The following is a 14,188-nucleotide window of genomic DNA, read 5'->3' as shown; positions in this document are numbered from 1 at the left end:
CTGAGACTAATAATTGAAAACAGGGTATAGTTTCTTAACATAGCAAGCAGAACTGAAACACAAAGATACCTGGATTACTCCTGCATGGCGTGTGGCTGTTGGAAGATTCATCTCTAAGTCATAGGTTACCAGAGCCTTTCCCCACATTGCTTCGTGCTCATAAGTTCTTATTCTGTCCACAAAAACACTGCAATTAGCTTTTGGGGGGTTACTTTTTCACATGTGAAGTTAGTGTTTTCATATGTTAGAATCTTACCTGGCAAGGGGCTGTAACATCTTCCCTCCACCACAGCCATACAAGCTATCAGGCTCCCCTATACTTCTGTAGATTTCCATGAGGAGGTCCTAACATAGGTATACAATGCAGTTTGAGAGAAAGTAAAGGGGAATGAAAAGAGATTCAGCTGAGAATCTGCAATATCAGGCTGGTTCGTATTTTATCTTGTTATATTCAGTCTAGTAACTCAAATCTCACTTTTGTTTCCCAATTCAGAGGAAGCCCTAGTGCTGGGGAATTTAAATGCAGTTGCATTCCTTTCTGCAAAGGGGTGGACATCTTGAAGCCCAAGGCTGGTAGTGTTGACATAATTACTCTATCAGATTTTGTCTAAACAACCCAAAGCAGAGGGTCCCTACCAAAGGCTGTAAAGAAATTAGAGATATGAGAAATTTGACTGTTGAGTGTTCTCTGTCCTACCTTTATGTGGATAAAAAAGATTACAGAGTATCAGAACAGGTTGATATCTGGAGTGCACACTTAAGGAAAGGATTAATAAAAAACAGCTTTACAAAAACATTATTCTTGGTTCACTTCAGAACCATCAGTTCCTAAGTGTCAAAGAAATAATGTAAATCTCAACTAGATTAGGACAGGCTCAACTATAAGAAACACATAGCAATATACAGTTAAGCCTCAACAGAACCCTCCATTCCCCCCCCCCAAAAAAAAAAAATCACATGGGATTCAGAGGGAAGTGTCTAAGATCCCAATTGGCTCAGATGTGTTTTTTCTTTTTTTTTTTTACCCCAATTTTACTAGTACTTGTAAATCGCATTGAATTAAGATTTTGCGATCAAAATCAAATTTTTATGGAAACTTGGACCCCTCCCCTTGGGGCCTTTGGCGTCTGAGCCAATCAGGGCCTTAGGCTCTTCCCCGTGCATCACATGGTGCACTGGGAAAGGAAAGGCCTGTCATTTTCCATGGGTGGGGCTTGGAGCTGGAGGGACATGCTCCCTACCTGCCAAAATAACCCTGGTGCCAAAACTTAAACAACAAAAAATGTATACTCCCAGACTCTTTCCCCATAGATGGGATCTTCACAGGATGGATCCTCAAAACCTATTTCACCAGTGTAGTAACTTAAAATACTAGCTGGGAAAAGGGTAGGGGGCAGTATTTTTAAAACATTTTTGATGGTCAGAGGAGTGTGAAGCCCTGAACCAGACACCAATTTTCAGATTTCATTCTGTTTCTTTTAAGTAAAAAATAAAACAAAAATATAGACGCAGAACTGCTCAGTTGAAAAATTTCTCATACCTTCAGAATGTAACAAGAACATTCAAAATCCTAAAGGGCATAGATAAAGTGGATAAGGACAGATTCTTCAAACTGTGGGGAACCACAAACACTAGGGGTCACTCGGAGAAATTGAAAGGGGACAGGTTTAGAACTAATGCTAGGAAGTTCTTTTTTACACAGAGGGTGGTGGACACATGGAACGCGCTTCCGGAGGGTGTGATAGGCCAGAGTACTTTACAGGGGTTCAAGGAAGGTTTGGATAGGTTCCTGGAGGATAAGGGGATTGAAGGGTACAGATAAAACTAGAGGTAGGTTATAGAAGTGGTCAGAAACCACTTCACAGGTCACAGACCTGATGGGCCGCCGCGGGAGCGGACCACTGGGCGGGATGGACCTCTGGTCTGACTCAGTGGAGGCAACTTCTTATGTTCTTATGTAACATACAAGAGGCATGAACTTTACCTGTAAACTAATCCCTGATTCTTCTTTACTCTTTTCACTCAGGCTACTAATAGTCAAACTCTGGCTGTCCTCTTCAAAGGTCAGACTTCTACATGTTGTGGAAGCAGTTTTGCTAAAGAAAATATGAGAGTTGTTAAATTATAGGCAAACCTAACACAATTCAACTGAAAGTCTGGGTACAGCATGTCAAGCTTGTTTTTCATTCAATATCACCCTTATAAATATTTTTATACAACAAAAATATGAGGCTGCGGGCAAGGAATATGGGAGCGGACAAGGAATATACCCCCAACTAAACCACGATAGCGGTTATTAGCACAGGGAGCCACGCTGAATGCTCCGCACTGCTCCTGATGCTCAGAGTTTTTAAGTAATTTAAGTATGCTTTGTACATCTTACATTTCTGGAGCAAAAGCCAGACCAAGATGCCCGGAGGGCTCTGGCAGGCGCTCTTGTGATCCACTCTGGGGTTTCACAGTAGTACAGCAGAAGATAAATACATATTAATGTAAGGATAGCATGTGGAGCATGGCACATGGAGTTCAGTCTAACCTCTCAGTGTGGGTACATATACACATGCATGTATAGATATAATTATCTGTAACAGGGAGAGTAGAGGAAAGAGAGTTTGAAAGGGACTATTTCTTAACTGCTGTGTTTCAGTGTACCAATATTTCTATGTTGTAACAGCTGATCTGCTTCTCCTATAGAAATGCCTTGTGCCATTTTTGGGAGGCCTTGATATTTTGGGAACCTTTGCCTAATCAAGCCCATTTTCAATATCCTAAATGTCTTTTTACTGTTTCTTTCCCCTTGTGCCAAATTTGGTCCTGTTCCACTAAATTTTCAGAGAGCCATTTTTCCCCAGATATGCTCAACTCCTTTACTGTAAAATTTATTTCTAACATTTTAATTCTTAACAGATAAAATATGGTCACACAGATTATACCCACAAAGATAGAAACATTTTTCTCCGATATGGTCAACATAAATATCAAGAGAGTCAAAAGTTGTTTTACCTTTTCTTTTTTTCATCTTCTAACTTGATCCGGTCTGCATAGATTTCTGCATAGAGCAAAGCTGTGAAATGTGCAGCACAAGACTGGGCCGTCATAGCCACCTCCAGGTAATTCAGCTCCAGCCAGAAACTTTCATCAAAAATTGCCCCTGAAAAAGGTCTAATTATACATTATAGAACAATGTGAATGCACCACATAACAAATGAAATATACAGTATATAGTATTGCCCTCCTAGTGTACAAAAGGAAAGCATACAGCCAGGGTGGCAAAAAAGATGTGTGGATTGGGGGGGTATGTGTAAAGACTCACTGTGTAGCTTCATTTGCATAACTTTGTAGGGGCTTAAAAAGACTAAAAAGCAGGGCTACATGCACAAAATACAATCACTCAATGGTAAGGTGGAACATAAAACTCTTTCCATCTCATGTGTGCACATACACACACGTTTTATCAATGTTGTCTCTGTGTGCTTCTCTGTTGAGGTCTGAAAGCTGTGGTTCCCAAACATGCTATCGGTTCATAAGCAATAAGCCAAATGAAGCCAAATGCGATAATATAACTAACCCAGGGCAAACATACCACTGAGCAGGTCCAGCAAAAAGCCTGGGACCACTCACTAGTAAGGGCTAACTGCTGTTGGATCTGTATCCTACTTTCAGGCTCCCTGCCTCCATGGATCAGATTCTCAATCTCTCTCTCCCCCCTTCTCCCTTTCTATCTCTGCTACCCACTTATCTGGCATCACTCCCTCTACTGTTCCTAATTCTATTCCTCTGTCTCATGCTCCCCTTTACCCATCAAAACTTGCAGTGACTTGACAGTAGTAATGAATACACACAGCTTACGGCCAACCTTGGGGTCTTCCCTCTGCAGAATCCTGCCCACACAAAGTTCCTGACTCTGTAGAGGGAAGGCCCAGGGTTTGACTGAAAACAGCATGTATTCACTGCTGTCAGCACTCACCATAGGTTTTGGGATGGTGGATAGGAAGGGATGTCAGACCCACAGCAGGGGGGAGAGATGCCAATGCCATAGGAAAGGGGAGAGGGTGAAGTGAGAGACAGAGGGAGAAATGTAAGAGCGATGGAAGGAGCAAAGAAAAAATGCCAGAAATGCTGAATGGTGGGAGAAGAGATATATCAGACCTGTGGAATGCAGGAAGAGGGAGAGATGCCAGAGGCATGGGGGCAGAGGTGGTGAGATAATAGACCTCTGGGGGTGGAGGAGAGGAAGATATAGCAGACCTGCAGGGGGAGGGCAGAGGGAGAGATGCCAGACTTGTGGTGGTGGGGAGGTCAGATATGTGATTGAGAGTAAAGGAGGAAGAAAGAGGTAGAGAAGAGACAGGGATAGAAGCTGGATGTGTGAAGGTGATGGGGGTTAGAAAGAAGGAAAAGAGATAGGGAGAGAAGCAGGATAAACAGAGGGAGGAAGGGAGAGATACCAGATTGCGGAGGGGGCAGGAGAGGGAGTAGGAGAGATGCTGGCTGTGGGGTGGGGAGGGTACAGGAAGAGGAGAAATGAGAGGGGATAATCAGTGGCTTGGATCCAAGAAGACTGAAGGATTGTGGGGGGAGGGGAATTGGATCAAAGGGGTTGGGAGGGGGAGACGAGATTGGGGGAGCAGAAACAGATCTGTGCTCTTACTATTTATGCTTGGGCCCACACCCTGTTACCTGCAGTGGTAGATAGTGTGGGCATCAATGCAATCTGGCACTGCATGTCAGTCTTGTGCTATAAATACAGAAAAGATGCTGAACACAGTCTCTGTATTTTACATACAGGCTTGCACTTACTAAACACTAGCTTTTTTGACAAATTCATGGTACGTGAAAGAGCCCCATAATTTTAAACATATTTTGCATCCCAATTCCAATGTTTATCTGATCCATTTCTTCCCAGAATTTTCCACGCCCCAACCCACTCTTTCCTTCTCTTCTTGTTCATGGTACCAACTGGTGTAGATTATGATAAATAAAATAACTAATATTTGGAACTTATTCTCTAGTGGGATTGCCAACTTCTTTCCACTGTGTACTGTAACAATCTGCATCAACTCTCGACCAATCTGAATGGAGAAGCAGCACTGAGCTTCGTTTTTAAAATTGTTATCATCATACAAATCATAAGCATGAAAAAAATATGAACCACACATAGAGCCAAATCTATAAAAAAAAACAACTCACTATACCTCTTTTGTCGTCTCAAATAGTCTACTACACCAAGCATTGTTCTCCTGGAAATTTTATCCAAACTCTCCAAAACTTGGAATTCTGGTTCTAAGTTAAAAAAAACAAAAACAAACCCAAAGTGATATTTTAGTGTAATCATCTTCAAAGGCTAAAAGAAACGGGTCTTGTCCTTGTCTGTCTATTGGACTGGCTAGGTCTGGGTGCACTGTGGAAATAGTGTACTTGGGCTTAAAGAGACAGAAAATAGTTGCTGCTATTGTTTTGGCCCCTTCAGGTTCTGAAGATGTTCAGATATGGTGATGGTAACAGAGAGACGAGATATTGGACACCGGAAGGGTGGAGGGAACAGAAAAAGAAACATAGCATGGGATGCTGGACTGGGGAGTTGGGGAGGAAGAGGCTGGGTTATGAGTGGCAAAGAGAGTGGAAATGCTAGAGTATGGGTGAGGGAGGGGAAAAGAAAGAGAGAGAGAGAAGAGACGGTGGGTGGCATCTGGTGTTTGTGAGCAAAGTTATAATTCTCTGATCCTACTTGTGTGTGTAATTTCTCTGCTTTTATCTATTTTAAATCTTTCTTTACTTTTAGTTTAAGATTCGGTACAGATGAAACTAAACGAATCAAAAACAAAACTACTTTGGCTCGGCCCAAAATTCGAACACCTGCCCACCCTTTTCGCACTACCCACAGGCGATACACTCCAGCTCGAATTCTCATGCAAGGTCCTTGGTATCATTATCGATTCCTCTCTCTCCCTCAATGACCACCTCAACTCCTTGGCAAAATCATGCTTTTTCAGCCTCCACATGCTGAGGAAAGCTAGATCCTACTTCAGCCAACAACACTTTGCCATCCTTGTCCAATCCATCATCCTCTCCAAACTAGATTACTGCAACGCCATCTACTTAAATCTATTAAAAAAAAGTCTTCTAAGACTCCAGCTAATCCAGAATACTGCAGCCAAACTGATCTTCTCAAAACGCAAATCTGACCATGCCTCCCCACTCCTTGCCAAACTTCACTGGCTCCCAATAATCCCCAGAATCCATTTCAAATGTTCCTGCCTGGCTTTTAAGATCATTCATGGCATCCTCCCTCCTCTTATCCCACTGTCTTTCAACTCCTCCAGTCCCGACTCCTCCAGAACTGCCCAAAGGTATAAACTAGCCTTCCCCTCCCTACGCGGCATCCACTATGCAGGCAAACTGGGAAAATCCCTTCTCTTCAAAATCACAGGTCTTTGGAACGACCTCACCCCCCGTTGCGGAACCTGAGCTCCCTTCAGTTATTCCATAAACAACTGAAAACCTGGCTTTTCAGCAAATTGTAACTCTATCCTTCCCCCCTTTTCCCCCCCCTTCTTCACATAAGTTCATGTAATCCTTTTTTCTTCCTCTCTACCTACTATTTTAAATTCTTGTAAACCGTGTCGAGCTCCATACTCATGGAGATGATGCGGTATATAAACTTAAGGTTTAGATTAGATTAGATTGTTGTAAGCTATTCAGATGGGCAGGATATCAAATACTAAGGGAGTCTTTTACTAAGGCGCACTAGCCGATTTAGCGCACGTTAAATGCTAGCGCGTCCATAAAATATAATGGGCGCGTTAGCTGATTTAGCGCATGCTAAATCGTCTAGTGAGCCTTAGTAAAAGACCACCTAAATAAACTTGGGAAAAAGGTAACCATATACACCATGCAATGTAGAAAAGTTCTTTCATATCAACTGTGTCAAACCAGAGTGGCTTATAATTAAAACATACATAAAACCACAAATATCTCAAAACTCAAATTCTATGTATTTTGCAAACAGGAAAACTCCATTAAAATAAAAATGTTTTATGTCCTTCTAGGAATGTACAATGTCAATTCTGAGAGAAGTGGTGGAGAGAAAAACAGTGACGGAGTTCAAAAAAGCGTGGGATGAACACAGAGGATCTAGAATCAGAAAATAATAGTAAATATTGAAGAACTAAGGCCAGTACTGGGCAGACTTGCATGGTCTGTGTCTGTATATGGCCATTTGGTGGGGGATGGGCTGGGGAGGGCTTCAATGGCTGGGAGGGTTTAGATGGGCTGGAGTAGGTTTTGATGGAGATTTCGGCAGTTGGAACCCAGGCACAGTACCAGGTAGAGCTTTGGATTCTTGTCCAGAAATAGCTAAGAAGAAAAAAATTTAAAAAATTTAAATTGAAACAGGTTGGGCAGACTGGATGGACCATTCGGGTCTTTATCTGCCGTCATCTACTATGTTACTATGTATAAGACATTTCAACCTCTACATCTGTTAAAGCAACTTTGCTTATCTGTAACAAATATTCTCCAAAAACAATGAGATAAAGTCCTCATACCCAGGTAATACCCAACGAAACCTGGGCAAGAGCAGTGACCTATAGTATAAGTTTAAAGAGCTTTTTAACATGCTTTACTAAGCAAGATTGAGATGTCCTGAATCATTAAATTGCACAGAGGCCACCACCTTCATTCCGATATATAGCTTTAACAGAAGACTATTAATTTCTTGGAGAAGGATATAGTTTATGAGAATACCGATATTCTTTTGTCTTTGGAAAACACTTCTTACAAGCAAGCAACCTTATTTTATCTGAAGACAGTCCACACAGGATATGTAGTCCTAGATAAAGGTTGCCTTTAAAATTTAGGAGAAAAATACAACAAATCAAACAGGAAACATGGTTTTTATTGACAACACACTATGCATAAATTTTTCTTTCCTTTGTTATTTTTTAAAGGTACAAGGAAATAAAAAAATGGACTCTGAGTAAAATAGTAGGATTCTAAACCTCAGAACAATAGAGATTAGCTTTGAGTCACTGACTAAAAAACTATAAACCCTGACCAGCAAAGTAGCCAAAATCTATTCTGCTGGCATAGCTGGCAGGGATCCGCAAGCCCCATAAGGTGAAGACTTTCCAGCAGAAAGCAAAGATATTTAATTTTAGCATGTGGTCTCTGAGGATAGCAGGAATATATTCTCAACTGTGGTTGACGTCATTCATGGAACCCGGTTTGGACACTACCAAGTGCACTCTCACTTTAAAACTTTAGGAAGTGCCCATACTGCATGTGCTTGCTAGTGCCTTCTCACCCAATATTGGCTTGAGGGACCACCAATTCAGTAATAAAGCTAAGAAGCCAACTAGGGGAGGTAGGCGGTGAATGGGTCTACGCTGACCCTGACACTTGACATTGAGAAGGGATGTATAACCTCATCCTTAATCAACATATCATCTAGCTGGGCTGAGACCAGAGAATGACACAGGGGCAAGACTTATTCCTGACCCCACAGGCTCCATCTCCGTCCCCCACAAGCTCTGTCCCCAATCCTTGTCCCGTCCCCACAAACTCTGTCCTCATTTGCACAAGGCTCAAACACATGATTTTATATTTAAATCTTTTTATTAAAAGTATAAAAAGGGGCTATATTCTGTACCACTGTTTATAAATCACAAAAAAGAATCTTCCATTTCAATGTGGTTTTGGTACAACCTTCCCAAAGACTCAGTTGCCTATGATTTTACATCATCTTGGAAGGTTACTGGATTGTCTTTCAGACAAGGGTATAGAACAGCACCTAAACTGTGTAATGGATGACAGGAAAATAAATGTATTAAATGTTGGAAATGGTCATTGATGCTAGCAATGATGGATGAATCTGTTGCAGTAACAGTAAGATGTTTGAGCAGCTGGGCACATGATGGAAGGACTTTGCCAATGGCAGACATGACAGAAATGATGTCATTTAACAGTAGTTCATTGAAATCCCAAAGTAGCTTCTGCAGTTTTTTAATAATTGAAATCAGTTGCCAATTGTCTAAGATGTGTTAAATTTTTACATATGGTACTAGTTTCAAGTTTTTTAGAAAATGACATGAGAACAAAGTTTGTCCTTATCCCTGTGACCGTCCAAACAGGCTCTGTCTCCAACCCTGCCCCAAAGGTACCCATCCCTGTGTCATTCTCTAGCTGAGCCAAGCATAGATGCCTTTAAAACCTGTGTAGACTGCATCTGCAATTGTCCTGAAAGCTCTTGTTTGAGCTTGCATGTATACTCTTGAGGAGAAGAGGGACAGGGGTGATATGATACAGACATTTAAATATTTGAAAGGTATTAATATAGGACCAAATCTTTTCCAGGGAAGGGAAACTGGTAAAAGTAGAAGACATAAATTGAGGTTGAGGGGTGGTAGACTTAAGAGCAATGTTAGGAAATTATTTTTCACAGAGAGGATGGTGGATGCCTGGAATGCCCTCCTGTGGGAAGTGGTAGAAAAGAAAACTGTGATGAATTCAAAAAAGTGTAGGATGATCACAGAAGATCTCTCTCTAATTAGAATATGAATGGGCAAACTTTCATGGTCTGAATCTAGCAAAGGAGATGGTTTGGATAAGCCGGAATAAGCTTAATAGTTCCAGTAGTTGGAACATAAGAATAGTACTGGGTAGACTTCTAAAGTATATGGCCCAGAAATAACAAAGAAATACATTTTAATTTATGAAATTGTAATGCATGTGATTACAGGGCAGACTGGATGGACCATTCAGGTCTTTATCTGCCGTCATTCACTATGTAAGAGAGGATAAATAAACGAGGGCAGTACGGGAAACTAAGGAGATGGGGCACTGTCCACTGACACAAGACACTAAAGTGGAGCTGAAAAGCTGTAGATGATTCCTTCTGAAAAACTCGTGGGTAGAGGCGAATAATCCACTGGCCAATATTCATGTTCCTTTTGCACTAGAAAGCAGGGTGGATTTTGTAAAAACTCCAGAAAGATACAGCTCTTTTGCTTTACAAATTGCATAAGGTTTGTTCCCCTTTATCAATATGTGGGCTGGTAAAAATAATGTTGGAAGGACAGCTGCCTTAAGAAATTCAACCCTACCTTAGGAAGAACTTAGGATGCATGCAAGCACTATCCTATTATGGAAAAAAATTTGCAGAGGCTGGATTGATAGGCGGCTACAGTTAATGCAAACTTTGCATAAAGTTGACAACTAAAGGCTATACAAAAATGAGTTAACTTTCTACATGGTTATTTTATGGTAAATCCCAACAGAGTCAATCTTGAGACCAGACATTAAAAGACAGAAGTTAGTGAAGGCAAACAGAGGATAGACCTTTCTCTCATATTTGCAAAACTGAGAAGCCAAACAGCAGGAGATACACAGCAACAAAAACAACAAATTCCAAAAAATATAACATGGAGGCACAAGACATAAAATTACTGTGATGAAGTTTATTGTGAAAAACTCAATCTTTGTGTTTCACTGAAAGGAAAGGGGGGGGGGAGAATATAGACCCGAAGGAGGCCCCGTGAAGTGACATGATATGGATATCCTGCTCATGCTCTGAAGTGTATATCAGAAAGCTCTAAAACTATGTGAAGCCATTATTTGAACCTAGACTCTCCTTCAACCATGTATAATGGACTACATATCCTGTTGGTCCTTGGAGAATGTGTGATGCTGTTTCAAACATAAATGTTACCAAGGGTTCAGGGGACTTTCAAACACATCTGCAATACTTTTAATAGTATCAGGCATTAGAGAATACTGTAAAAATACTATATAGCACAAAGTACATAGATCTTCCTTTTTACACTATGCTAATGCGTTTCCCCATATATCTATCTCAAGCTAGCATGAAATATTAGCCCTGAGGCTGTACAGTAAAATTTAAATATAACTGCAGCAAGACATTTATGTACAAAACGGAAGCAAATATAAAGTGTTTTTATGTAAAGAGAGCATGGCTACCAGAGTCAGAGTTTGCAGGGGTGGTAGATCGACTTGAGGGCAAGGAAGATCTACAGCATGTGCTAAAAAAGCCCTGAATATGCCGAGACACAAGGGTCCGCCAATACTTATTAGGATCTTGAAGCAGGATACTATGGATCAGGTATGGGAGGACAGTCTGACAAAAGTCTGTCTGCACCTGGGGAAAACAAAATATACTGTGAAAAACTGCAATCCAAAACAGTCTGCAGGTGAAAACATAAAATTTACAAATGAGCAATTGAACAAAAATTCAGGAAAATAAAGTCTCCTGGTATTGCAGAAATATTTTTCTCTCATATATCCATACTAGAAAGTAAAGGTAGATTCTGATAAAGGAAAGTTGCTTACTTGGAAAAGGTACTCTCTACAGACTACAAGGTAACAATCCTCACAAGTAGGTACAGTAATCTGACAAAGCCTGGATGGGAAGGATATAAAACAAAGGTCTAAACATCTTTAAAAGTGGTACAAAGCCATGTGTGGGACTTACTGCACTTACGCAATTTGAAAGGGCCACTCCAGTTCCATGTTTAAAACTATAAAGAGAAGCCTAGGGGAGGCCAGTAGGTTTTGTGAGGCCTGATATCCTATCATTCTTGGAAAACATTTGTTACAGGTAAGCAACCTTGTTTTCTCCAAAGACAAGTAGGATTTCCAGTGACACATAAATCCCAAGCTACAGACTGTTATTAAACCTAAAGTGGAAAAAACTGAGAAACTGAATGCCAAATAACCGTACTTTTGTTGGCAACAGGCCTTTGTGCATGTTTACATTTTTTTACTGTTTTAAACAGACAACTTAGAAACAATAAAAATGAGATTAAGAAGATATCCAATTGGATTCTCAAACTATATGAAAATAAGGCTCAACTAAAAGTGTTATGTAGGAAATATTTTTTTATTGGACTAAATTCCCCATTTGATGATTAGCCTAAATTCCCCATTTTCTTTACCCTAGTGGAACAGGTTTGACTGCACTGGTTTCTAAGGAGGAGGAAAGTTCCTTTAAAAGTACATCCTGATACTGGAAGTTTTACCAATAACTTGTCAGCATGCAATCTGGCAACAGCACTCTTCCAAACAGCATTTGGCTAGCTGATTAGCATCAATACTAATACTTTGATGTGTAATACTGAATGCTGAGAATATTTTATCCTTGTCAATTGTTATTTATCAGTAGTGTAGACTCTTGGAGAGATGTTCACCTGTGTCAGATCATTGTATCTCAGATACCATCTTAACTGAAACAGAATAAAGAATCTGTTGTGGAACTCCTGTGGTTATTGTCCTTCTCTGGGTTGTCATGCCTCTTGTTTCATTTGAAGAGGCATTTCCTCTTTTGACTGTGTGTAGCTCTACTGATATTCAGTAGTGAGGAAGACCCACACTTCCTCAATTGTCAATGTATTCCCAGAAGGGTTGATGCCACCAACATACTTGGATGTGACTTAGATGAACAGAAGGGTTCATCCTTTTGCTCTTGACAGCCCAAAACATCCTTGTCTTCTTTTGACAGCTGGCACAATAATTTATGTTTGGATCAAAGACACCCCAAGCACAATATACAAGATATAAATAAGGAGGAAGGCTACTAAAATGGCCGGTGGTCTTTGTCATAAAATGTATGGGGACAGACTTAAAAATCTCAATTTTTATACTTTGGAGGAAAGGTGGGAGGGCAGATATCATAAAGATGTTTAAATGCGTGAGGCAAGTCTCTTTCATTTGAAAGAAAGCTCCGGAATGAGAGGGCATAGGATAAAGTTAAGAGGTGATAAGCTCAGGAATAATCTAAGGAAATATTTTTCTACAGAAAGGGTGGTAGATATGTGGAATAGTCTACTGGTAGAGGTGGTGGAGACAAAGACTAAACTAAACTAAACCTGTATCTGAATTCAAGAAAATGTGAGACAGGCATGAGGAAATAGTGGATACTGCAGATGGGCCGAATGGATGAGCCATTTGGCCTTTATTTGCCATCAGGTTTCTAATTCATATATTGTCAGTGATCAACATTGCCCTACTGCACCATCCACATTTCTTGAAGTGGTTAAGAATCTTCAGTTCCTGGATCATAAGAAATATGGCCAAAGTGAAATTAAATGATCGATGGTAAAAATTTCAACTGACGCTGCTTAATGCGCTGTAGACAATATAAGGCAAATGCTGAAATCTTCTGCCCAGTGTGTAGCAGCCAAAAAAGCAAACAGGATGCTAGGAATTCAAGAACCTCACCTTGAATATTGCATTTGATTCTGGTCACTGTATTTCTAAAAAGATATAGCAGTTTGATTTGTCTGCAGCTTTTGATGTTGTACATCACGACATATTGATTTATCTATTCTCAGATATAGGTCTCGATCAAGTTGTCCTGGAATGGTTTACTAAATTCTTGTCATCACACTCTTATTCAGTTAATATGGAAGGTGGCATATCAATGTTCTGGAGATCTTCCTGTGGGGTTCCTCAGGGTTCTCCATTGTTCCCAATACTCTTTAACATCTATATGAGTACACTGGAACATTACAAACTGACAGCTGGGGAATACTTATTTACTTATGCCGACGATATCTTTATGTTACTTGAAGTTAATCCAGATCTTACTAATTTTTTTTCCTAATATAAATCATTGCATTTCTAAACTTCAAGCTTGGGTAATATCTGTCCAAATGAAACTCAATGTTACAAAATCCAAACTTTTGTGGTTAGGGCCAAAACTGGATTGCATTCTCTTCACTGTGATTCTGGACTCAGGAGTGTCCCTGCAGATCGAATTTTCCTCCAAAATATTAGGTAACCTTATAGATTCTTCGCTCACATTTAAGGATCAAATAAACCTTCTTGTTAAGAAGTGCTTTTTCAGTCTTCACATGTTGAGGAAAGTCAGGGCACTATTTGATCAGCAGCATTTTTCTGTCCTGGTTCAGTCTGTTATCTTAGGCCAGTTGGATTATTGTAATGTAGTGTAGGATTAAACAAGATCGGCCTGCAAAGGCTTCAGTTGATACTGAACACCACTGTTAAATTAATCTTCTGGAAAAGTAAGTTTGAGCATGTCTCCCCATTGATGAAAAAATTACATTGGCTTCATGTCCATCTTTGGATTCACTTTAAATGTGAATGCATTGACTTTAAGATCTTCTTTGGTGTTTTCATGCGTCTTTTTCCTCTATTCTGGAATGCTCAGAGA

General features: G+C 40.3%; 1 protein-coding gene across 6 annotated transcripts in view; it reads right to left on the bottom strand.

The window, feature by feature from the left end:
• The window catches only part of ATM (ATM serine/threonine kinase), a 191,004-nt gene that overhangs the window by 54,597 nt on the left and 122,219 nt on the right, over nt 1–14,188 (bottom strand). For all 6 annotated transcript variants that reach the window (XM_033947802.1, XM_033947805.1, XM_033947806.1 and 3 more), the window contains 6 exons: nt 10,978–11,155; nt 5,196–5,283; nt 3,004–3,162; nt 1,985–2,096; nt 257–345; nt 70–172 (listed from right to left, as the gene is read on the bottom strand). In XM_033947802.1, coding sequence (XP_033803693.1) covers nt 70–172; nt 257–345; nt 1,985–2,096; nt 3,004–3,162; nt 5,196–5,283; nt 10,978–11,155 — 729 coding nt within the window. The remainder of the gene's footprint in view (nt 1–69; nt 173–256; nt 346–1,984; nt 2,097–3,003; nt 3,163–5,195; nt 5,284–10,977; nt 11,156–14,188) is intronic.

The sequence above is a fragment of the Geotrypetes seraphini genome, chromosome 6 (genome assembly GCF_902459505.1).
Source record: "Geotrypetes seraphini chromosome 6, aGeoSer1.1, whole genome shotgun sequence".
Lineage (NCBI taxonomy): Eukaryota > Metazoa > Chordata > Amphibia > Gymnophiona > Dermophiidae > Geotrypetes > Geotrypetes seraphini.
Note: the sequence above shows the minus strand (reverse complement) of the source record. Positions and strands in the feature narration are given on the sequence as shown.